The sequence below is a fragment of the Bos indicus x Bos taurus genome, chromosome 18 (genome assembly GCF_003369695.1).
Source record: "Bos indicus x Bos taurus breed Angus x Brahman F1 hybrid chromosome 18, Bos_hybrid_MaternalHap_v2.0, whole genome shotgun sequence".
Taxonomy (NCBI): domain Eukaryota; kingdom Metazoa; phylum Chordata; class Mammalia; order Artiodactyla; family Bovidae; genus Bos; species Bos indicus x Bos taurus.
The window spans coordinates 46,581,918-46,604,696 of NC_040093.1; the positions used below are offsets into that span (position 1 = coordinate 46,581,918).

The window sequence follows — 22,779 nt, forward strand, 5'->3', positions numbered from 1 at the left end:
TTGGAAATTCCCGACTTCGAGAAAAACCGGACTCCTCCGGGCCTGCTTCTCCCGTCCCGTTTATCACCTCAACACTTCTTTCATTACCTGTCTGGTCTCCATAAGCAGTGAACCTGACTGCCAAGGTCTAGGAGAGCTCCCCCATTCTACAGGTGAAGAAACTGAAGCCCAGAGGGATAGGTCATCAAGGAGCACATGGTGACCAGGCTCCAAGCAGGCTGGGTGTGGCTGGTTTCACAAGCATCTAGGCAGAGCCTGGGGCCCAAGGGCAGTGGGCCTGTCCCTGAGTGGACCCTCTCCCTGCTATAGGCTAGATGGGCCAACACCACCATGTTGGATGTTTGCAATGGGAAACACAGAACAAGTCCCGCTAATCCCAGATTCTTCTGGTGGAGCTGGGGAAGGGTGGGGGAAATTCTTCCTAACCCTGACATTTGAGGGGACCAGAGGAGAAAAGTTCTGACAACTAAAACAGCATGTGTACAAAAGAACAGTCAGCTTGGAGATGCCCGTGAAAAGGACCTCACGTGAACCATCCAGGCCTCCAGGGGACGTCACGTGCTTCCCATTGGGTTCTCCTGGGAGGGACACTGAGAAGGCAGGGACAAGAAGGCTGTCGCCCTCTGGTCGCCCTCCTACTGGAGCCAACAGATGAGAACAAAGCTTGGCTAAGTCCCAGGAGTCTTGGGGGTGCCTGGGGAGGGAGCCCCTTGACAATAAGGGAGGAAGAAGCTCTAGAGGTGAGGCCCAGCCTTCCTCTGCGCTCAGGCAGGTGAGAAGAGCATTTCCATAGGGAAAGTCTTGAATTCTCCCTGTGCCAACCTGAGGCAGGAAGTGGTAGGTGGATGAGGAGTGAGAGGCGTGAGAGGAAGGAGGCCTTGTTAGTGGGGAAACTGAGACGTCTCATATAACAACCCAGGAGCTAGAGGTGAGCATCTGAGGTCGCTTCTGTCAGAAAGTCAGCCTTTGGACCAACTCACTCCCTGAGCAGGGTTTCCCTGGTGGTTTAGATGGTAAAGAACCTGCCTGCAATGCAGGAGACCCGGGTTCAATCCCTGGGTCGGGAAGATCCCCTGGAGAAGGAAATGGCCACCCACTCCAGTACTCTTGCCTAGAGAATTTCATAGACAGGCCATGGGGCCACAAAGAGTCGGACACAAGTGAGTGACTAACACCCACACACACACACACACACACACACACACTCCCTGCAACTTAGGGAAGGCCCAGCACGCATGGCAGAAGCAAGCCCACCTCCCCCAAGGTCTGCAGAGTTGGGGACCCAGCACAACCCCCACTCAGCTGCTCCCCACAACTCAGCTCAGCTCAGCAGACAGTGACCCACCCAGGGGGGAGGGGGGAGGACTGGCCCAGACCTGGGGTCCAACCCAGCTCTGTCCTAATTCATCACATGACCCTGGGCATGCCCTTTCTTTGAAGGCTTCAGGGCACCCAACTACAAAATGAAGGGTCTGATCTATTCCTCATCACACCAGTGACCCAGGTCCCGGTGGCCGGCAGACTGCAGGAAAGACCTGCTCGCAGACCTGACCTTGTGGAGGGTTTTCTCATCTTACATCGGGCCTCAGTCTCGAAAAGAAGCACAGTGCACACACACACACACACACACACACACACACACACACACACTTTTGAGCTGGAGGTGACTATTAAAGTTACTGAACTTTAATGAAAAAATGTTTGTCAAAACTCATCCAAGTGTTTACTGAAAGTTTTTGTATGTAAATTAGACTTCGGTGAAGTTGGTTTTAAGAGGCAAACTGAGGCATGTGAAAAAATTTTTCAGCTCATTTGAGCATTGGGATCAGTATCAAACCAAAAGGGGTTAGGAGCTGGGAACAGGATTCTACAGAGAAGCCTGGGAAGCAAAGAAATTTGATTGATTACAGCATCACAGGTGCCTTGTTTGGGAAAGCCAAGCTCGTTGGCTATTTTTGATTGGTGGTCCTTACCGGCTGTTTGTGATTGGTGGTCCTTGCTGGCTGTTTCTGATTGGTCGTCCTTGTTGGCTGTTTGTGATTGGTGGTTTTTGCTGGCTGTTTGTGATTGGCTGTCCTTGGCTTTCATCTTCTGACTTAGAGCTCACCACTCTGGCTTAGATTTGTTTAGGTACCAGAGCAGAAGAGCCGCCCCAGACCAATGGCCTCCTTGTTTAATTACATTTACACTGGTTTTATAAAGAAAACAAGGAGGGAGTGGAAATCAAAACCGCTTTGGAAACAGTCTGAAGTTCAGCTCGCACCTCTCTTATGACCCAGCAGGCCTGTTCCTCGGTGTTCCCAGGAGAGGGGATTCCAAGCACACACCAAAAACATGCTCAAGAGGCTCATAGCAGCGTTATTCATAGCATCCCCAAATTGGAAACAACCCAAACATCCATGAGCTGGAGAACCAATAAACAAATTATGGTGTATTTACGCAAAGAGCCCTACAGGGCCATGACAGAGAACTGTGGATACACACAAAGGGGTGAAAATCACAGGCACTACACTGAGTGTACAGGATCCTGTCTCCCTTTAGGTGGAGTCCCAAACCTGGCAAAACGAATCAGGGTGACAGCAGTTAAAACAGAGGTTGTTGCTGGGCAAGTGGGCAGGAACAGCCTGGGACGGGCAAAGCGACCGCATGCTAGAAAACCGCGGGAGATTGACCTGACGCCTGTATGGATGCTTGAAATCCGTGGAGCCCTGCACAGAAGACATGTGCTTAAACAAGGTGCATCTCAATAAGAAAGAAGAAAAAAGGCGCCAGCCGGATGTGGTCATGCCCACGGTGGGCAAGGCATCCTCAGCCTCCCTCCATCATCAGATCCTCCAATAAATCCTAAATCTCAGCTCCGTGCCCCCAAGCACCCCCCCGTGGAGGGGATGATGGCATCCTTTCTGCAGGCAGGCCGGAGCAGGACTCCAAATGCTGGGCCACACCTGCCTCCGAAGCCAGGCAGCCCTGAATTCAGGTCCCACTGGCTCTCTCTGGGTCTCAGTTTCCTCATTCGGGAACTGGGGATAAGATTCTTATTAGAATGGGAGAGTACCAATAGGAAGCACCTGACCCAGGACCTGATGTTCACCAGATAGGGAAACTGAGACTCAGGGAGCAGACAGACTCGTCTCGATGGGGGTGTCCAGACTCCGTGGCTGCGGAGCTCTATGGCGGTTCCTTCTCCAGCCCCAACTCCCCCCAGCCTGTTCTGCCACCAACAGGGACACGTCCAGTCCTTGTGGTTCTTTCCCGTCCACCACTGCCCTTCGTGTTGGCCCAAACGACCCCCTCTCAGCCTCCCCCAGCCTCCCCAGCCCTGCCGGTCCAGACCCCAGCTCCGGAGGCCAGAAGGGGCGTGGCTTTGGGGAGGGCGGGGCTCCCTTCTTCTCCCCTCCCCTTCTCCAACTTGACCAGGCAGCAGGCTCTGCGAAGGGACTCAGCCGGCCGGCACCTGCTCCTGCAGGTCCTGGGAGAAGCTAGCTTATATTTTCAGGAGCACCGCAGTAGAAGTCTACTTTAACCTGTAACTCCTACCAAATCTCTAGCTTCTTGGGCCTCAGATTCTCCACGGGTAAAGTAAACCTCTCCATCCTGTGCATTTAGGTGATGAAGATGAAGGCTATGAGTGTCCTGGCACCAGCATGAAGGACTGAACACTAAGCAGAGAATGGAGTGAAAAGGGCGGGGCCCGGTTTCAGCCAAGTCTGTTTACACCAGGCCACCCTGAACACTGTTTTCTTCCTCAGCCACCTAATGCCTGAGTGGCTGCCTCGGTGTCCCCAGTGTGATCCTCGCAGTTCCTTGTCTTCCCTTCAAGATCCCCTCGCCCAGAATGGTCCTCCTGGTCTGGGAATAGCTTCTGTTTTGATCTGGTCATTGGCCTATTGCTGCCTCACACTGTGTGGGGCCCTAACGCCTTTGGACCTCCACGGCCCCTCCAGCCTCCCTTCCCATTCCCCAAGAGCAGTCTTTTCTCTCCAGGACTGCCAGAAGAGAACTTGAAAACTGGTGGACACGCAAGTATCTTCATCACACCACATGCGTGTTCTCAGTCGTGTCCAACTTTTTGCAACCCTATGGACTGTAGCCCACCAGCCTTCTTGGTCTGTAGAATTTAACAGGCAAGGATACAGAAGCAGGTTGCCATTTCCTACTCCAGAGGATCTTCCCTACCCAGAAATCAAACTCATGTCTCCTGCATGTCTCTGGCATTGCAGGCAGATTCTTTACCACTGAGCCAATGACTTCCAGAATCACCACCCAAGCTCCCAAATGCCCCAGCAGTATCTGATTGACAGCTCACAGATGTTTTCACGCCTGTTATCTCCTGATATGTGGCCCTTCCTAGCCACCTCCCTGCGTATCCTGTCATTCAGTCAAACACGGGTTTTGATGTGTATGATACTGATAAAGGAAAAAGATGAAAATGTCAGAATCTTTTGCGGTCATGGTAATCTATGCAGTCAGTATATTCCCTGCTAACAAACTTTTCAGTACGTTCATACAGACTTTTGAAGGAACAGAATTAGATCTATTACGAAACGTGTTTCATCATCTACTTTTTTCTCCTAATACATTGTGGAATTTGGCTCATGTCATTAAAAAAAAAAAAGTCCTAGAAGCATCATCAACGACTGCCAAATACTCCAAACATCTATCCCAGAAATTGATCAGAGCCCTACACACTTAAGCATCTCAAGTGTAGCCACATTATAAACAGAGCATTTGTGGTCTTACAGCGAATCTCCTGGTGATCACATCCTGAGAAAAATGGCTGAGCAATAGAATTGCCAGGTAGAAGAAAACATTCAGGCTTTCGAAAAATTAAGCACATGTGGATGGAACCCCCACATGACTCACAACCTGTGTGTAGTTGTTCAGGGCCAAGGGACTGAAGAGGAAATAAAGCAAGAGAAGTCACTGGGCTGAGGAGAGACCTTTGCATGCAGCAGACCTGGACATCCTTAGATGTGAGCATGGGGTGGGGCTTGGAAAGTTGCAGAGCCCCTGCGTGTCAGAGGACAGCATAGACCGCAGCCCATATTGAGGAAAGGAGAAGCAGGCCAGAGAAAGGCAACCAGGGAGGGGGCGACCCCCGGTTCTGGAATCTTTCCAACACAGGCCTGGGCTTCCTGTAAAGTGACCCCGCTGGGGAACAGCAGGTCAAGGTGGTAGGGCTGCACCTGAGTGAGGGAGTGTGGAGCGGTCTTATCCCACCTGGCAAGCAGAGCTGGAGAGACGGTGGGTGCTACCTGGGGAGTTGGGACTTACAGCAGCATGCCGCGAGTTGGTTCAGGCCTCTGGGTCTGTGACCACTAAACCCACGTGACAAACTGAAGGAAGGAGCTACAATTTTGCAAGCGATTCCCCCGCTCACTCACACAAAAAGCAGTTTATGCAAGACATCATCTAAATGCAAACCTTTTCTGGATTTTGCTGGGGAAAAAAGTCTTTCCCACAGGGGCAGAATCTAGGGTGTTGTTTCTCAAACACAATCAAAGCGAGTACAAGACTCACTTAGTGGGGCGGAGGGGGAGGTGTTCAAGTGCGGCTTCCAGGGCCACCCGCCGAGAGTGTGATCCTGTAGTTCTGTGCGGGCCCTATGCACCTGCATTCTTAAGGCCCCGGACGACTCCAATGCAGTGGTTCACAAACCACTCTTAGGAAACACTGATGAGAGCGTGGTTGATTTTCATGCTGAGACGCTGACAACTTCCACTGTCGCAAAGTTAGTTCAGTAGCTGTGCGGCTCACCCTGACAGTCTTTCCTCCACACTCCGGACTCCCAGAGAAGAATGTTTCTAACAAAAAGAGACGGAGAAGGCAATGGCAACCCACGCCTGTACTCTTGCGGGGAAAATCCCATGCGCGGAGGAGCCTGGAAGGCTGCAGTCCATGGGGTCGCTAAGAGTCGGACGCGACTGAGCGACTTCACTTTCATTTTTCACTTTCATGCATTGGAGAAGGAAATGGCAACCCCACTCCAGTGTTCTTGCCTGGAGAATCCCAGGGACGGGGGAGCCTGGTGGGCTGCCGTCTATGGGGTCGCACAGAGTCAGACACGACTGAAGCGACTTCGCAACAGCAGCTGCAGCAACAAAAAGAGAAACACATACCAATCTAGGGGCTTGACATCAGGACCCTATGATTTACTTACTTTCTTCCCATTAAGCCAGGGATTGATTGGTAGGCTATTTCTCGGCCGGTCCCCTAGAGAAGCGCTCACACCAGACCTTACGTCGTTCCCCCAGCAGATGGCACTAACTCATTTTAAATACCATTTGTAAAAGGAGACTGAACGCTCAAGATAGATGGAGAGGCAAAGTAAAGGCAAGACCGAGACAGAGGACAGTCACAAGAAGAAACATCACAGAGAGAGCTTAGACCCTCCTGGATGTAATTTGTAATCTAATGTGTAGCCTTGACTAACTGACACATTTGTTTAAACAAACAAACAAAAAATCACCTGCTGCTTCCCAAACCTGGGAGCTGGCTGCGGAGTTCAGTTCAGTTCAGTTCAGTCTCTCAGTCGTGTCCGACTCTTTGCGATCCCATGAACTGCAGCACGCCAGGCCTCCCTGTCCATCACCAACTCCCGGAGATCACCCAAACTCTAAAGCTGGGAGTTAAGATCTAGGACGTTCACATAACCTACTCTGACCACAAGATGGCAGTGCTGCGCCAGGAGGACCAGATGCATAGGAACAGTTAAATCTTAAAAGGCAATAAAAAGACTTGAAACTATGTCGTGAAAATAAGATCGTGGAGGGAAAAGAGAGGAAGAGACATGTTGGTTAGATTGCAACTTGTCTCTCAAGTTCACTGTTATGATAATCATCACTACAGCTGCTGCTACCAGTGGCTGCCGTTTGCTGAGGGGTTACCGCGTACCAGGCTGTGATAGGCAGTCTGCACGTATACACAGTTTAGAGTTCATTAAGCCTTATGAGGGAAGTTTCACGATGTCTCCACTTCTGAGAGGAAGCATTATGTGGGGAACCAGAAGCCAAGACCTCTTGTATTCTCAAAAGAGACGCAGACACTGATCTGATTCTGGCCACATCAACAATAGTGAATGGAATGGCTTCTATACATAAAAAGCTGTAGAAAGTTCCTTCTTTCATTGAGCAAATAGCTGAGTACCTACTCGTGTCATGCCCTGTTCAAGGTGCTAAGGAAAGAGAACTGAAGGGAAAACCCTGCTTCTAGTGCAAAAACAGACCTTGATAAACCACTAGGTACCAGGAGAGGTGCCTCAGGGGCAAAAAGTGCCTCCAGGGGCATTTTAGAGGATGTTGGTGCTGAGCTGGACCTGGGTCCCACCGGCCCACAGAACCAGTCATTCAATTTTCAGGAATTCCAGGAGTCAATTTTTTTTTTTTAATTGAAGGATAGTTGCTGTACAGAATTTTATTTCCTGTCAAACATCAACATGAATCGGCCATAGGGATATAAATATCCCCTCCCTCTTGAACTTCCCTCCCATTTCCCTCCCCATCCCACCCCTCTAGGTTGATACAGAGCCCCTGTTGGAGTTCCCTGAGTCATACAGCAAATTCCCATTGCCTGTGTGTTTTACATACGGTATTGTAAGTTTCCATGTTACTCTTCCCATACATCTCACCCTCTCATAACACACCCATTATTAGTGTTAAGTTATGTAAACTTACAATTAAGTTATATTTTAAACTTACCATTAAGTCATATTTAAAACTCATTCCTTCCTAATTATTTTACATGTAACAGTTATCTATTGATAAGCACAGTCGTGTCTGACTCTTTGTGACCCCATGGACGGTAGTCTACCAGGCTCCGCGGTCCATGGGATTTTCCAGGCAAGAATACTGGAGTGGGCTGCCATTTCCTTCTCCAGGGGAATCTTCCCAACCCAGGGATCGAACCCGGGTCTCCTGCATTGCAGACAGACGCTTTACCGTCTGAGCCACTAGGGAAGCCCATTGATAAGCACACTTCTTCCCTAAAGGACCAGATAGTAAATATTTCAGACTGTGAGGCATACAGGGCCTATCATAACTACTGAAGTCTACCACTGGAGCATGAACACAGCCATAAGTATGTCATATGAATGGGCATAACTGTCTTGCAATAAAATGTTTTCAGAAACAGGCGATGGGAACTTCCCTGGTGGCTCAGCGGTGAGAGTCTGCCTGCCAGTGCAGGACCCATGGGTCCGATCCCTCATCCAGGAAGATCCCACCTGCAACTAACCACATGAGCCACAACTACTGAGCCTGTTCTCTGGAGCCTGGAAGCCATAATTTCTGAGTCCACGTGCTGCAACTGCTGACGTCCAAGTACCCTGGAGACCATGCTCCTCAACAAGAGAAGCCACTGCAATGAGAAGCCAGCACACTGCAACTAGGGAGCAGCCTCCACTTGCAGCAACTAGAGAACAGCCCGAGCAGCCAGAGACCCAGCACAGCCAGGAAAAAGTAACAGGCAGGGAGCTGGGTTTGGTCCCCCCGCCATACTCAGCAGTCCCGAGGTCTGCGCTCAGCTATTTCCGTCTACACGGTGGAAGCGCTGTGTACTTGTGTGCTAATCCCAGCTGCATCTCTTCTAAGCACCACCTTCAGGGATGTCACTGGCAGCTTGCAGTCAGCCACACTGAGAGTATTTACACCTCAAAATTGGCAAACACTACAGATCCGGGCTTTCTTTCTCCCTGGAGAGCTGGCTGTTAAACACTTACCAGCACACCAGAGGCCAGTGTGGTCTGAGAAGGCCTCTCAGGGGACGTGACCTCTTGCACAGGAACCTGAAACTGGGCTTAAGTCTTTCCTGCGGCTGCCTATCCCACCCACCGGGGGGTAACATACAGGGCGTAGCTTGGAAGTAGATCTCAACAAAACAGTCAAAATTTAGCAGAGGCCAGAAAGAATAAAACACACACTTGTTAAAAATACGGAGATTCCATTACTCAGCTATAAAAAAGAACACATTTGAATCAGTTCTGGTGGATGAACCTAGAGCCTATTATACAGAGTGAAGTAAGTCAGAAAGAGAATGACAAATACTGTATATTAATACATATACATGGAATCTAGATAGTACTGATAATTCTATTTGTGGGGTGGCAAGGAGACACGAACATAAAGAACAGACAAGGGAGGGAGACGGTGGGAGAGCTCCAGGGAGTAGTATTGAGCATATACATTACCATATGTAAAATAGATGGCCAGGGGGAATTTGCTATATGATGCAGGGAACCCAGAGGTGTTCTCTGTGACAACCTAGAGGGATGGGATGGGGAGGAAGGTTGGAGGGAGTTTTAAAAGGGAAATGACATATGTATACCTATGGCTGTTTCATGTTAGTGTATGGCAGAAACTCTCACAATATTGTAAGGCTCAATTCAGTTCAGTAGTTCAATTGTGTCCAACTCTTTGCGACCCCATGGACTGCAGCACACCAGGCCTCCCTGTCCATCACCGACTCCCGGAGTTTACTCAAACTTATGTCCATTGAGTTGGTGATGCCATCCAACCATCTCATCCTCTGTCGTCCCCTTCTCCTCCACCTTCAATCATTCCCAGCATCAGGGTCTTTTCAAATGAGTCAGTTCTTCACATCAGGTGACCAAAGTACTGTAGTTTCAGCTTCAGCATCAGTCCTTCCAATGAACACCCGGGACTGATCTCCTTTAGGATGGACTGGTTGGATCTCTTTGCAGTCCAAGGGACTCTCAAGAGTCTTCTCCAACACCACAGTTCAAAAGCATCAATTCTTCTGCACTCAGCTTTCTTTATAGTCCAACTCTCACAACCATACATGACCACTGGAAAAACCATAGCCTTGACTAGACGGATCTTTGTTGGCAAAGTAATGTCTCTGCTTTTATGCTGTCTAGGTTGGTCATAACTTTCCTTCCAAGGAGTAAGCGTCTTTTAATTTCATGGCTGCAATCACCATCTGCAGTGATTTTGGAGCCCAGAAAAATAAAGTCAGCCACCGTTTCCACTGTTTCCCCATCTATTTGCCATGAAGTGATCGGACTGGCAGAAAGTGAAGAGGAACTAAAAAGCCTCTTGATGAAAGTGAAAGTGGAGAGTGAAAAAGTTGGCTTAAAGCTCAACATTCAGAAAACGAAGATCATGGCATCCGGTCTCATCACTTCATGGGAAATAGATGAGGAAACAGTGGAAACAGTGTCAGACTTTATTTTTCTGGGCTCCAAAATCACTACAGATGGTGACTGCAGCCATGAAATTAAAAGGCACTTGCTCCTTGGAAGGAAAGTTATGACCAACCTAGACAGCATATTCAAAAGCAAAGACATTACTTTGCCAACAAAGGTTCGTCTAGTCAAGGCTATGGTTTTTCCAGTGGTCATGTATGGATGTGAGAGTTGGACTGTGAAGAAGGCTGAGCGCCGAAGAATTGACGCTTTTGAACTGTGGTGTTGGAGAAGACTCTTGAGAGTCCCTTGGACTGCAAGGAGATCCAACCAGTCCATTCTGAAGGAGATCAGCCCTGGGATTTCTTTGGAAGGACTGATGCTAAAGCTGAAACTCCAGTACTTTGGCCACCTTATTCGAAGAGTTGACTCATTGGAAAAGACTCTGATGCTGGGAGGGATTGGGTGCAGGAGGAGAAGGGGACGATAGAGGATGAGATGGCTGGATGGCATCACTGACTTGATGGACGTGAGTCTAAGTGAACTCCGGGAGTTGGTGATGGACAGGGAGGCCTGGCGTGCTGCGATTCATGGGGTTGCAAAGAGTTGGACATGACTGAGTGACTGATCTGATCTGATCTGATGGGACTGGATGCCATGATCTTAGTTTTCTGGATGTTGAGCTTTAAGCCAACTTTTTCACTCTTTCACTTTCATCAAGAGACTCTAGTTCTTCTTCACTTTCTGCCATAAGGGTGGTGTCATCTGCATATCTGAGGTTATTGATATTTATCCCGGCAATCTTGATTTCAGCTTGTGCTTCCTCCAGCCCAGCGTTTCTCATGATGTACTCTGCATATAAGTTAAATAAGCAGGGTGACAATATTGATGTATTCCTTTTCCTATTTGGAACCAGTCTGTTGTTCCATGTCCAGTTCTAATTGTTGCTTCTTGACCTAGACACAAATTTCTCAGAAGGCAGGTCAGGTGGTCTGGTACTCCCATTTCTTTAAGAATTTTCCACAGTTTGTTGTGATCTACACAGTAAAAGGCTTTGGTGTAGTCAATAAAGCAGAAGTAGATGTTTTTCTGGAACTCTCTCACTTTTTCGGAGATCCAACAGATGTTAGCAATTTGATATCTGGTTCCTCTGCCTTTTCTAAATCCAGCTTGAACATTTGGAAGTTCACAGTTCACATACTGTTGAAGTGTGGCTTGGAGAATTTTGAGCATTACTTTGCCAGCATGTGCTGCTGCTGCTGCTGCTAAGTCGCTTCACTCATGTCCGACTCTGTGCGACCCCATAGACAGCAGCCCACCAGGTTTCTCCATCCATGGGATTTTCCAGGCAAGAGTACTGGAGTGGGGTGCCATTGCCTTCTCTGTGCTAGCGTGTGAGATGAGTGCAATTGTGTGGTAGTTTAAGCATTCTTTGGCATTGCCTTTCTTTGGGATTATAAAGTTATTATCCTCCAATTAAAAATTAGATTAAAACAAATGAAATATAGAGATTCCAATATCAATAACCCCATCAAGGCACACTCTATGGAGCAGCCTCGCCTATCTGTCTTCAAGTGTGTAGGACACGTGGCCAAGAAACCATACATCATGGCCAAGGCCTGGCCTCATTTATTCCACAGGCTGGGGGGACTGCCTGCCTCAAAAGGGACCTCCAAGGTTTGACCTCAGAGGTCACATTCAGTGTCTCACAAGTAGGGCAAGATGGCAGAGAGGAACTCAGGAGTCCTCCCTGGGGAAGTCAGTTTCCATCCAACTCTTAAAACCTGAGTTCAACCTCAAATTGCTTTGGAAAATGCAGTATTTGAAACAAACCTGAGTCCTATTTCTAAGGGAGTGGTTTGATGCATAGAATTAAGAGTTTTCATAAACTCCTAGGCAAGGGGTAAAGCAGTTGGACCCACCCTGCAAATTTCAGTGGCGCTTTTGAGATGGAGGTCACTGCTGGGTGAATTATTCTATGTTTATGATGTCCAGTTCAATATTCACACACTGAATTACTTCAGTTTGATCTCAAACTACTTCCCCCTTCCAATAAAATCCATCCCTTCAAAAGTGGCAACTCACACAGACCTGACTGTCCACAGTGTGAAGGCAGTACCCACTCCACCCCCCCAAAATAAACTGAATCCATTTCCAAGAACTCAGCCTCCTACCTAGTCAGACTGGCGGGTTTTCTTTTTTATGACATTTACACTTACAGACACCTTGGAATACTTCCTGAGCAGAACGGCATCTTCCTGATGCCTCTTGAAGGATATCTTCGTTCAAGCCCTCTTCAGGTACAGTGAGGTTCACCCTGTTTCCGAATCCTTTCTCTGGCCTCCAGAATACATCCCACGTCGAGTCCCAAGGCTCTTCCTCAACAGTCTAGGAGCTTTGGAACAGATTTCCTCCTTCCTCTTTGGAGCTTGTCCACATCCATAATCCCCTTTGTCAGAGCACAGGTTTCATCAGAGAATGACAAGTGGGTTATGTTTCCTCAGAAACCTCCACTGGCCCTGACAAGTGGCTGCAGATACCAGTGTTATGTTGGACTAATGTAAGGAGCTGTGAAAAAGACCATGTGCCTGATGGTGGTGTCACTGAATAGGATCCTGTGGAAACTTCCTGGGACAGCCCCCTCCCCATATCCTCTGCTTTAGCTCCTCTATGAAGTACCCAGATAACAGTATCTGATGCATACTTTGAGTTTTTCAGATGCTAAAACCACTGCCAAGTGAAAAAAATTAACTGCTTGATGCTCATGAGCACATAGCCCCCAGACCTTCTGGTGCCTAAGGACTGATGATGTAATCCTCCCTGTTACCTCACTGTCACCCAATCAGAGAACTGTGCATGAGCTGATCGCACACCCTGTGACCTGCCCCTCATTTACATGGCTTTTAAAACCGCTTTGCTGAAACACTTCCAGGAGTTTGGGGTTTTGTGGGGGCACAAGCCACCCATTCTCCTTGCATGGCCCTGCAATGAACTTTTTTCTGCTCCAAACTCCTGTGTTTCGGTTTGTTTGGCCTCACTGTGCATCAGGCACAGGAACTTGGGTTCGGGAGCACCATCTGCAGATCCCAGTGGCTTGGGTGGGCACATGCTTGAGGCATCTGAAAAGCCTCCATCCATGAATGAATCCAGTGTGCAGCCAGAACCGAGAACTGCTGCTGTAGGCCACGTATCCCTTCCTCAGGAAGATGAGGGACAACTGGCCTCAGCGAGTCAGGAAAGGAGCAGGGACCAGGCCCCAGGAGAAGAGGCCTGGAGAGGCAATGTTCCTCTGCCAGCCCGTCAGCCCGCCTCCAACAAGGTCTGGTCTTGAATGCCCACATCCACAGGTGGGCACAAGTATATGAACAATTACTGTTGCACTGACACACCCACAGACAATTAGAAAGGATAGGATCTATGAAAAAGCATGCCAACCCTTGAGTTTGAACAAAGGAAAATCAGAGTGATGTTCAAATGGCCAAGTTTCATTATCACCAATACGTCATTTGGCTGTGGGTTTCTAAGTAGGAAAGTTCTTGAATGTACTGTATTAATATAAATATTGTCAGCTCGGACCATTCTAGCTTTCCTACCTTGGCATAACAAGAGACTGAAACTCTACAAGCAGTAATTCCTGAAGAAAACTTATTATTATCAGTTACCTAATATAGCATCATGTAATCATTTCTCTGGATTATACAGAAAAGTAGTGTTTTTAATTGTCTCCTTGGCAGCTGTGAGGGATCAAGACACACTATTCTATAGTCAACAGCTTTGGCCCAATTTAAGAGATGAACAACTCTTGGTTGGATTAGAGACTGGCAGAACTGAGCTTTAATTAGGATCAGAGCTTTGTGGTGCCAAGTTATTTCAAGAAACTACACAAAATCATGATGCCAGGAGGGAACCCAGAGACCACTGGCACATGTCCCAGGAAAAGTCTATGTTTTCTAAAACAAGCACAGAGATGATGATGACAGAGATTTGATGAAGACACAGGTGTGCCTGGTACCGCATTTTCCTAAAGCAATCTTCCTCAATTCCAGTCTTCCCATAACCCAAAACCCTTCCCCAAAGAAATCAAAGAAAAACAACCATAAAAATTTAATTTTAATGATACAGAAATAGTATATAGTACATTTCTTTCCACAGCAGCACTTCAATCATCTCTAAAAAATTTAACAAAATTAAGGCTAAATCAGAGCAATCTGATAATAAAGGGATATTTTATGTGGTTTTACTTTTAAAGAATGTCTTCATAAATATAGAATGTTCATCAGGCCAAAAAAAAAAAAAAAAATGTTGAACAAGATACCAAATATGGGAAATGCAATATAAAATGTGCTCCTTTATACCAACTTCCTAACCACCATGACTTCCCCGGGAAGTTCCAAATGGGATTTTTTTTTTTTTTTTAATGAATGTTTATGACAGGATACTAAGACTTTCTGGAGTACTACAGGCCATTTTTTAAAATAAAAAGAACAGTTGAGTCTCCCACACAATCTCCTGAAAAAATAAAAAGTGGAAGTGGACAGGGCTTTAAAGTGCAAGAGAATTACATCTGAGTCTGTGGAGCTCCAAAGGAGGATGCCTCTGGACCTGGCCTTTCCCCGCAACCTGTGTTATAAGAAGACTTTCAAATACAGTAAACAAAAATGGCATCGCTGACAAGACAGTCAGGAAAGCAAATGTATTTCTTGAATGATCTGCTCCAAATACTGACATTTATTGTGAGCAGGAAGAAGGAATGTCTTTCTTTTCCCTCTTTTCATTATCCTTGGCCATATGCGCTGGTTAGCTTTTTACCACCACTTTCAAACTCAAGAGAGACCCTTCAGCTGTTTGAGGATTTAGACTAAGATGAAGAGTCTTTTTTTCCCCCTCTTTTTCCTCCAATAAAGCTTCTGAAAGGAAACTAGACAATGCAATGCTGACTTGCTGCAAAGAAGCCTGGCTCTCTGAAGTCCCAGTCTCTGAGCAGTGACACAGCCTGGGAGGTAGAGGAGAACCCACTTTTACAGCCCCCAGCGGGTACCACACCTGCTGTCAGGGTGGCCTTCCATCCTCCACCCTCTCTCTCTTGCATCTTAGTATGCATCTGAATATTTCCATCTTAATATGCTCTCCTCCTTCTCCACCCTCACTTGCCTTGGGGAATTCAAGTATTATTTTCATTGAAGAATTGTGGGTGTGTTAACATCACCAACCCCCTAGAAAAGGCAGTCTTATTCTTCACTATGAACCTACAGTCCCCCTACTTGAACAAGGACATTTTACTTTATGACAAAAAATCTTCCCATATTAGGGTTAAGATTTTCATCATAAAATAGCAGCTAGTCTACTTTTTTTTAACTTTGCATAACAATTTCATTTTTCCATTTCTTTGGTTTCCAGAGCCTCAATTTCCCCTACAGAAATTAAATGAAGGGTAAATGTCCAGGTAAATAACATCCTCTTCAGTCTCAAGAGGGTTCCTAAGATGGCTAAAACCTCTAGGAAACAGTGGACTGAGGCATAGATACTAAAATGCATTTCTTATATGAATTCACATGTAAAAACAGAGAAACAATGTGACAAATATACAATTACCCACATGTATGTGGGTAATTGACACAATAACATTCTATGACCACACAACCACATAAAGAAAAGATATTTTCGAGATCTTTCAGTTCAGTGTTTTTCAAATCTGGTTGATGATCACTCTCAGGGTCACCTGTGGCGGGGTGGGGTTGGGGGTGGATGGACATTTCGGGTCTAGGAAATGGGGTCTACCATTTGTGAAGTCAGATCCAGCAGGCATGGCCGAGGACCCAGAAATTTGTCTTTCTTTCCTGTAAGATTCAATAGTCCCACCCCCTTGCTATACAGAGGAAGACACTGAGGCCCAGAGAAGTGAAGACGTTGCCCAAGACTAATAAAACAAGAAACAGAGAAAGGGCGGGACCAGCTCTTGTCCCCTAGTCTACCACTTCTGTCACATCTCACTGCCTCCCAGAGCCCCCCAACCCAGCGCCCTTACACTTAGGCTAAGAAGCCTCTAGTAGACATTCTGTTGTTAGAAGTAGGTGGTAAGCTGCTCGAGGACAGGTGCTATGTCTCATGTTCCTTTTGACACAATCTTCGGTAACAAGTGTCTAAGAAATACTTGTTGGCAGGCAGTCCCTCAGCTAAGGCCTAATTCTGTCTTCTCTCACATCTCTGTCTACAATCATCAACACAGATGCAAGGTCATCTAGCTGGATATTGAGATCCATCAGAAGACGACAGTAACATCTCTGAATTTATGAAGGTGCCATGTTCACACAACAGGAATTTGAATGACAATGCAAGTTCCTTAAGATAATTACATCTTTCCCTTGTTCCTGAATTATGTGACTTGGGTGAAAAGAAAAAAAAAAGTGAATCCATGGGATAGAAAGAAGCTATTTACCTACAACTTTTGGCAAATATGAATTACAAAAATCCTAAACGCTTCTAAGGAAATTATCCTTAGCAACTGTAACAATTTTATATGTTATTGAGTTTTGTTTCTATCTCTCTTGGTTTGCAACGTGTATTTCCAGTTTTACAAAACATTCTTTTGTGGGTAGAGTCAAACTCCTTCGTAAAGCTGATAGCAACGGGCTGAACACATTATGAAATGGTTGTCCCCCCCCATATATATAAATTTTCACACACAAACATACACGTGTGTATTCAATGGAGGTGGGGGAACATGACTTGTCTTATAAATAAGATGATTTTACTATATTGCCATCTTGATTGTACATATGATATAGAAGAAAAGATAACAGAACCATTTAAAAGACCAATAGAAAAATATGAAAGAAAATTTAAGGCTAGAAATTAAGTAAGTCAACAGGCACAGGGGTCACTGGTGCCACACAGCCCAGCCTGCCTGTGCCCACCTGACACAGGGCTCTGCGGGAGCAGCAACAAGAAAGGACTGCTGATGGGTGGGGCGGTGCTGGAGAGGGGACACCAGGGCCTGGAAGACCCTTACCGCTAGAGGAACCATCTAGTGGGCCCTGCATCCCTTTAGTGGGTGCTCCCTCCCCAGCTAATATTAAAAGAACAGGAAGCTCTTCTTGAAGAAACTGTCCTAGAAATGGTTTATGGAAGAGGTCCCTCCCACTAGAAAGCGCCTCCACACCCTACCCATGGGGAAATAAACATACAACCCCACAAGTCCTCTTCAAATCTTCTGCCACGAGGAGCTGAGCAGGACTAACTTTCAACTTGTGTTTTAATTTTTACAGGAAAGGAACGGTCTTCTCTTTTTTAACTGTTAAATCCAATCTTACCTAGATATAGAGTCCTAATCATTTCTCTAGAGAGCCTTTTAAAATCACATTGATAAGCTCCTACATCCATGTATTCATCCAACACGTACTGATTAAGGGGTGACTGGACTTGTGGAAAGTCGGGGCTAGAGGGAACCTTAGGCATCTTGCTCCCCAGGCTCCTCATTAACCCCAGGGTGATGGGGTGGGGCTGGTCCCAATCTCTCTGAACCTAGTATCCAGATCACCAGTCACCCAGGTACTGAGCAAAACTTCATGCAAAAGTTATGTACTTTTTTCATTTCAAAAATGAAAAAATTATGACAAAATTTTCTGTAGATTATGATTCATAATAATGAATCCTAGCTAATAAATACCAGGAAAATGGAGTGACAAAACCAAAGGGTAAATGCGACTTTAAAAAGAAAAAATTGCGGGGTTTGCAAAGATTCTTTCCCTTCTTTTGGACATTCAGTATTTTATGAAGTTATATGCTAGACACACAATGACAACCTCTGCCTTTCCATGCAGTTAGGAAGTCATTCCACAGAGACACCATCGCCACGCAACACGTCCCACAGCACTGACACGGACAACCTATGCTGCTAGTCTACAACAGACACACACTACAGGTATTAGCTAGGAAAACATCCATTTTCTACTTATTGAATCAGGAGGAAGGCAAAGCTGCTACTAACAGTTCAATAAAATATCTGGTTCGTAACTGTCATTATCTCAAGGGATATCAGACTGAACTTAATGCAGGAACTGATCTAAGTTCTAGACAGTCTTATCTAAGATAGTAGAGGTTGAGACAGCCAATACATCTCTTCAGGGAAATTTCAATGAGTGATTCTATATGACCAATTCATTTTCCTATTAACCTTATATTTGTATAGGAATATATTTATCACCCCAACTCTTTAATAAAATTTATTGTGCCCCACTGCATAAGAGAGTCTTTAAAAAAGAAAAGAAAGCTGTTAGCTGACAGTTACTACTATGAATGGAGAGCTTCAATTGCTGTATATGTGAATCCCCCAGGAAAACTACATCAAAAATGGACATTTCATGACAAAAATCACTCATTTATCTTAAAACCAGAACAAATAGAAAACACCATTGAGGAAATTTAAATACTTTTGTGACCACTACCACAGAAACACAGAAACTCAGATTGCAGACATGCAGGAATCGGCACTAGAAAGGGAAGAATTAACAAATCAAACTCAAAACAACTTTAATCACTGGATTGAAAATAGACTCAATAAAACCAAAGTATATCCTCCTCAAGGCAACAATTAGCTACAAAGGAAAAATGATTTCATAACCTTGGTCCATAAAGAAGACACATTTATTTACATTCTCAATGGACTAAAAGAGGTTTTAAACTGTCACAATTAAAATTTTATGCTTCCAAAAATATCTTATGATCAATGCACTTAACTTAAAGCTTCAGGTATTAATAACTTCATTTAGACTTCTTAAAAAACCAACACAAACATACTCTCTAGAGTGCAAAATGCTTATTAAATACTTTAGTAACATAAAAGCAATTTGTTTTTAAACGCAGGAATCCTGCGTTGAAGGATCATCACCACAAAGACATCCATTGCCGGCAATGGACGCTGAACAGAACTGCCAGCTCAAGTGAGATGCAACACGAAAACTGTGTATTTGATTTCTGCACCCGTCCAGATGATCCTGTTTATTTGTATAGACTCATGGTTGGACTCTGGTACATGCACATGTATGCATCACAGAGAAGTCTTCGTGCACAGCCTTGGATTCTTCTGGAGTCCAAGGAATGCAGATCATCGAGAGACATTTTCAAGTACTCTCCTACTTCTGGGCATGGGGTAACTTGAGGAATGTTGAAGCCATTCTGACCACCTATGGAGAAGAGAAAGAGGCGTATTGAGGGCAGTGAAGTTATAAACACTTTTGCTGCCCTGCCCCACCAAAGTAACTTTACAATTCCGTAATTTAGTTAACATTAATTTCCAGGATCAGAAAGACCTCATTTTACTTCTGATTTCTAGAAGTCCTCTGTTTAACTCTTGACAGTCTCACTTCTTGGTTTCTGAAAGGATTCTGGGACCAACAGTGAATATAATTGGTCAAAAGATATATATCCTGAGCAAAGTCCAAAATCTACTTCCCAGGTTTCTCGGTGCATTCAGTCAAGGAATAGTGTCACCTACACGTGTGCACACACGTTCAACTCTTCACATTCCCAAACCCCTTCCTGGACACAAGCACCCCTGTTTGCTTTACCATAAGCCTGGCCAGTTTAGAGCAGATCTAGTAGCTTAAAGTAGATCTAGTAAAATGAATACTATTTTATTCCCCTAAGTTTAAAAAACATATTTGTGTAACTCTAACAAGGTTCTGTTTTACATTTCATTAGACAGCATGAAGATATAAGGCATGGTCTTAGGGACCCCAGGAAAGGTTCTTCTGCTTTAGCCTCCCCATGGCTTTTCTAAAAATATCTGGAACCCCTGTGCTTTTGAATTTCATGCTTATATGCAAATTTTAACTGGGCTAGGGACATATTTACAGATGGAGCTGTGCTATATCAAATGTCTGAATACTAAGAAAATGTTGAGAACCCATGAGGCAGACCTTGGGCATCTGATCAAGAGTCTGCCACAAGGGGGTGTCCTAGGTCACTAGGGGACCACACCAGAAGACTTGGGTCCTGGAGTGTGAGAGAGTGGCTAAAGGAAAAACGGGGTATGGAGGAACTGGAGGGATATGGAAGTCATATTCCCACAACTGTGCCTAGGGCTGATCCTAATCTGTAAACTCTATACAGGCAGGAGTACAGCCGTTTCGACAACTGCTTCATTTTTGAAACCTACTAGAGCCCTGGGCACTTCACATGCACTCATTAGGTATTTGTTAAATAATGACTAAACATCCTAGAAAGCAGCCTAGAAGGTGCAGTATATTCCCCAGTTCAGGAAGAAAGACATTATACATAGAATAAGATATTTTTCCAAAGAAGACATTTACTTCTATTCTTAGCTTTGTCATTTAGAAGACACATGGTTTAGTATATAAAAGAACATAAGCACTGAATTTAGAAAGACTGAATTAAATACAAGCTCTGAGACCTTAGGCACCTTAAATCTCAGCTTTAGTAAGACAAAAATAGGAACCACTCCCATTTTGCAGGGATTTAGGTAAATGACCTAAAGTCCCTCCCAGAAAGCTTGGCACAGAAGTACTTAAGAAATGATGACTACAGTACAGAAAACGAGAGGAGCTCAAAAGTCAAGGACAACAAAGTAGAAATAAAAACTCTCAGCCTTAAAGGAAAAAAATCTGATTCCTTTTTTTTTTTTTTAAAAGACTCTATGCATGTCAAACTATCACAACAATACTACTCCTTAGTTTCATAGCAAGGTTGTTAAAGCATCACCAAGATAATCCTGAACAGCTTTTCCCAACACTGTTTTGTTACTCAGACCAGGCTAGCCCACTACAACTATCCCACTACAAACTCAACTATAGCCACATGTGGAAGAAAGGTCTGTAAAGTACCATCCCGATCAGCCATGCTGTCGAAGAAGAGCCAGGCAGAGTCGTCTTTCCCATACTTCACAAAAGCGACATAGTGGCTTGTTTCTATGCAGAGGACAGCAAATAACTCCATCTTCTGGCAGGGGATGCAGCCGTGTCTCCAGTCCCAGTCAGGCAGATCTTTGGGAAGTGACACTGGGTTGTATTTATGATTCAGCCTCTTAGGATGAAGGTGGACCTATAACAGAACATAAAAGAAAAAGCCATTAAGGAACCAAACTCAATGTTTGAAGGGAATGGACTCCACTTACTCTAATGGAATATGTCCCTATAAATAGTAACTGAGTACCCCATGGAAATCCATCAAATAAACAGAAGAAGCATATCCCTTAATTATGAATTTTTTAAGTTAATCATGATTTTGAAAACTTTTTAAAACCTGAAATCTGGTTCAACTACAAATGATTTACTATTTATTAAGAGAATATCCATTAAGTGAAGTCAAACTTACTTGAGCATTGCAGGTTTTACAAAACTGCTTGATTTTGCCAGCTGAGATGTCAGGGTCATCATAGCATTCTCTACACTCATACATTGCAAGCCCTCCACATATCCGGCACTGCCTGGGGGCTGAAAAGGGTGGGGTGTGGGGGAGGTAAAGGGTCTTTTACAATGCATTCTTTTATTTTAAAAGATTAAAAAGAAAAATTAAGTTTTAAAAAGGATAATGCTCATGGACTCAATAAAGTCTATCCCTCCCCACCCCTCATAAAGTTTAAATTGGATTTCCTTGGATTCAGAATATTTTTAAAGACATTTTCTCTGACCAAATGACTTTAAAAAAATAATACACTCAGAGTGTTCCTCCTGATTATAAAACTTCTACTGATGAATGTGCTAAGATACAAGAGAACATACAGAAGAAAACTGAAAGCATCTACAATTTCAGTTAGCAGGAGATAACCATTCTTGTAATTTCTCTTATAACTTTATATCTGCATACTTAACATAACTCAGTGTGTGTGTGTGTGTGTGTGTGTGTGTGTGCGCGTAGCTCCTCTTGTAGACAATATCAACATACCTTTTCACTTAACATTACATCATGACCACTTTCATATAACACTGGTCTTCAAAAACATGAATTTGAATAGCAGTACTTATGCTGTACAGATACACTGCAATTCACTTAACTACTCTCCTCTAGTTAACATATAGAGTGCTTCTAATTTCTTATTCATAAATCTATTTGCATATGAAATCTTGATTTACATGTCTGATTTTTTCAGAACAAATTTCTAGTGTAATATTTCCAAGCTCTTCAGACAGCAAATTGTCTTTAAGAAAACTTGTATCCTGTTAGACTCTTATTCACAATTAATGTGAATGACCTGATAGACTATTGCTGAAAAACAAACTAAAAAATCTTATACTTACTGTCTTCAAGTAAATCTGTTATATTTAGTTCCAGAGAAGGAAAAATTTTTTTAAAGAGTTTAAAGTCTTTTCCAAATCGAGGCATCTGAATAATCAGACATGATGGTGCCTTAAAAAAAAAAGATACATAATTTTAGAATCAAAACACTGAAAAATTTCCCTGAAATTCCCCCAAAATAGTCATGGTTGTCAAACCAAGCAGTGGTTCCACTATAACATGGATGGCCTGTATAATGGGATCTGCATGTGAACACAGAGTATGAAGGCAGAGCACCAAAGAGCCACAAGCCTCAAGTAGTCCAAGATGTATGGACACATGGACACACAGGTCAGGCAGTTCAACCACCTGGGATCTCAAAGAATATGATGACTGTACAGAGTAAC

The 22,779-nt window shown here is 44.8% G+C and overlaps 1 protein-coding gene across 6 annotated transcripts in view; it reads right to left on the minus strand.

Moving 5' to 3' along the window:
* Positions 1-14,233: 14,233 nt before the first annotated feature.
* CYLD (CYLD lysine 63 deubiquitinase) overlaps positions 14,234-22,779 on the minus strand; it is a 73,356-nt gene continuing 64,810 nt past the window's right edge. For all 6 annotated transcript variants that reach the window (XM_027513610.1, XM_027513608.1, XM_027513607.1 and 3 more), the window contains 4 exons: positions 22,396-22,504; positions 21,473-21,591; positions 20,983-21,199; positions 14,234-19,323 (listed from right to left, as the gene is read on the minus strand). In XM_027513610.1, coding sequence (XP_027369411.1) covers positions 19,139-19,323; positions 20,983-21,199; positions 21,473-21,591; positions 22,396-22,504 — 630 coding nt within the window. In that variant the 3' untranslated portion in view covers positions 14,234-19,138. The remainder of the gene's footprint in view (positions 19,324-20,982; positions 21,200-21,472; positions 21,592-22,395; positions 22,505-22,779) is intronic.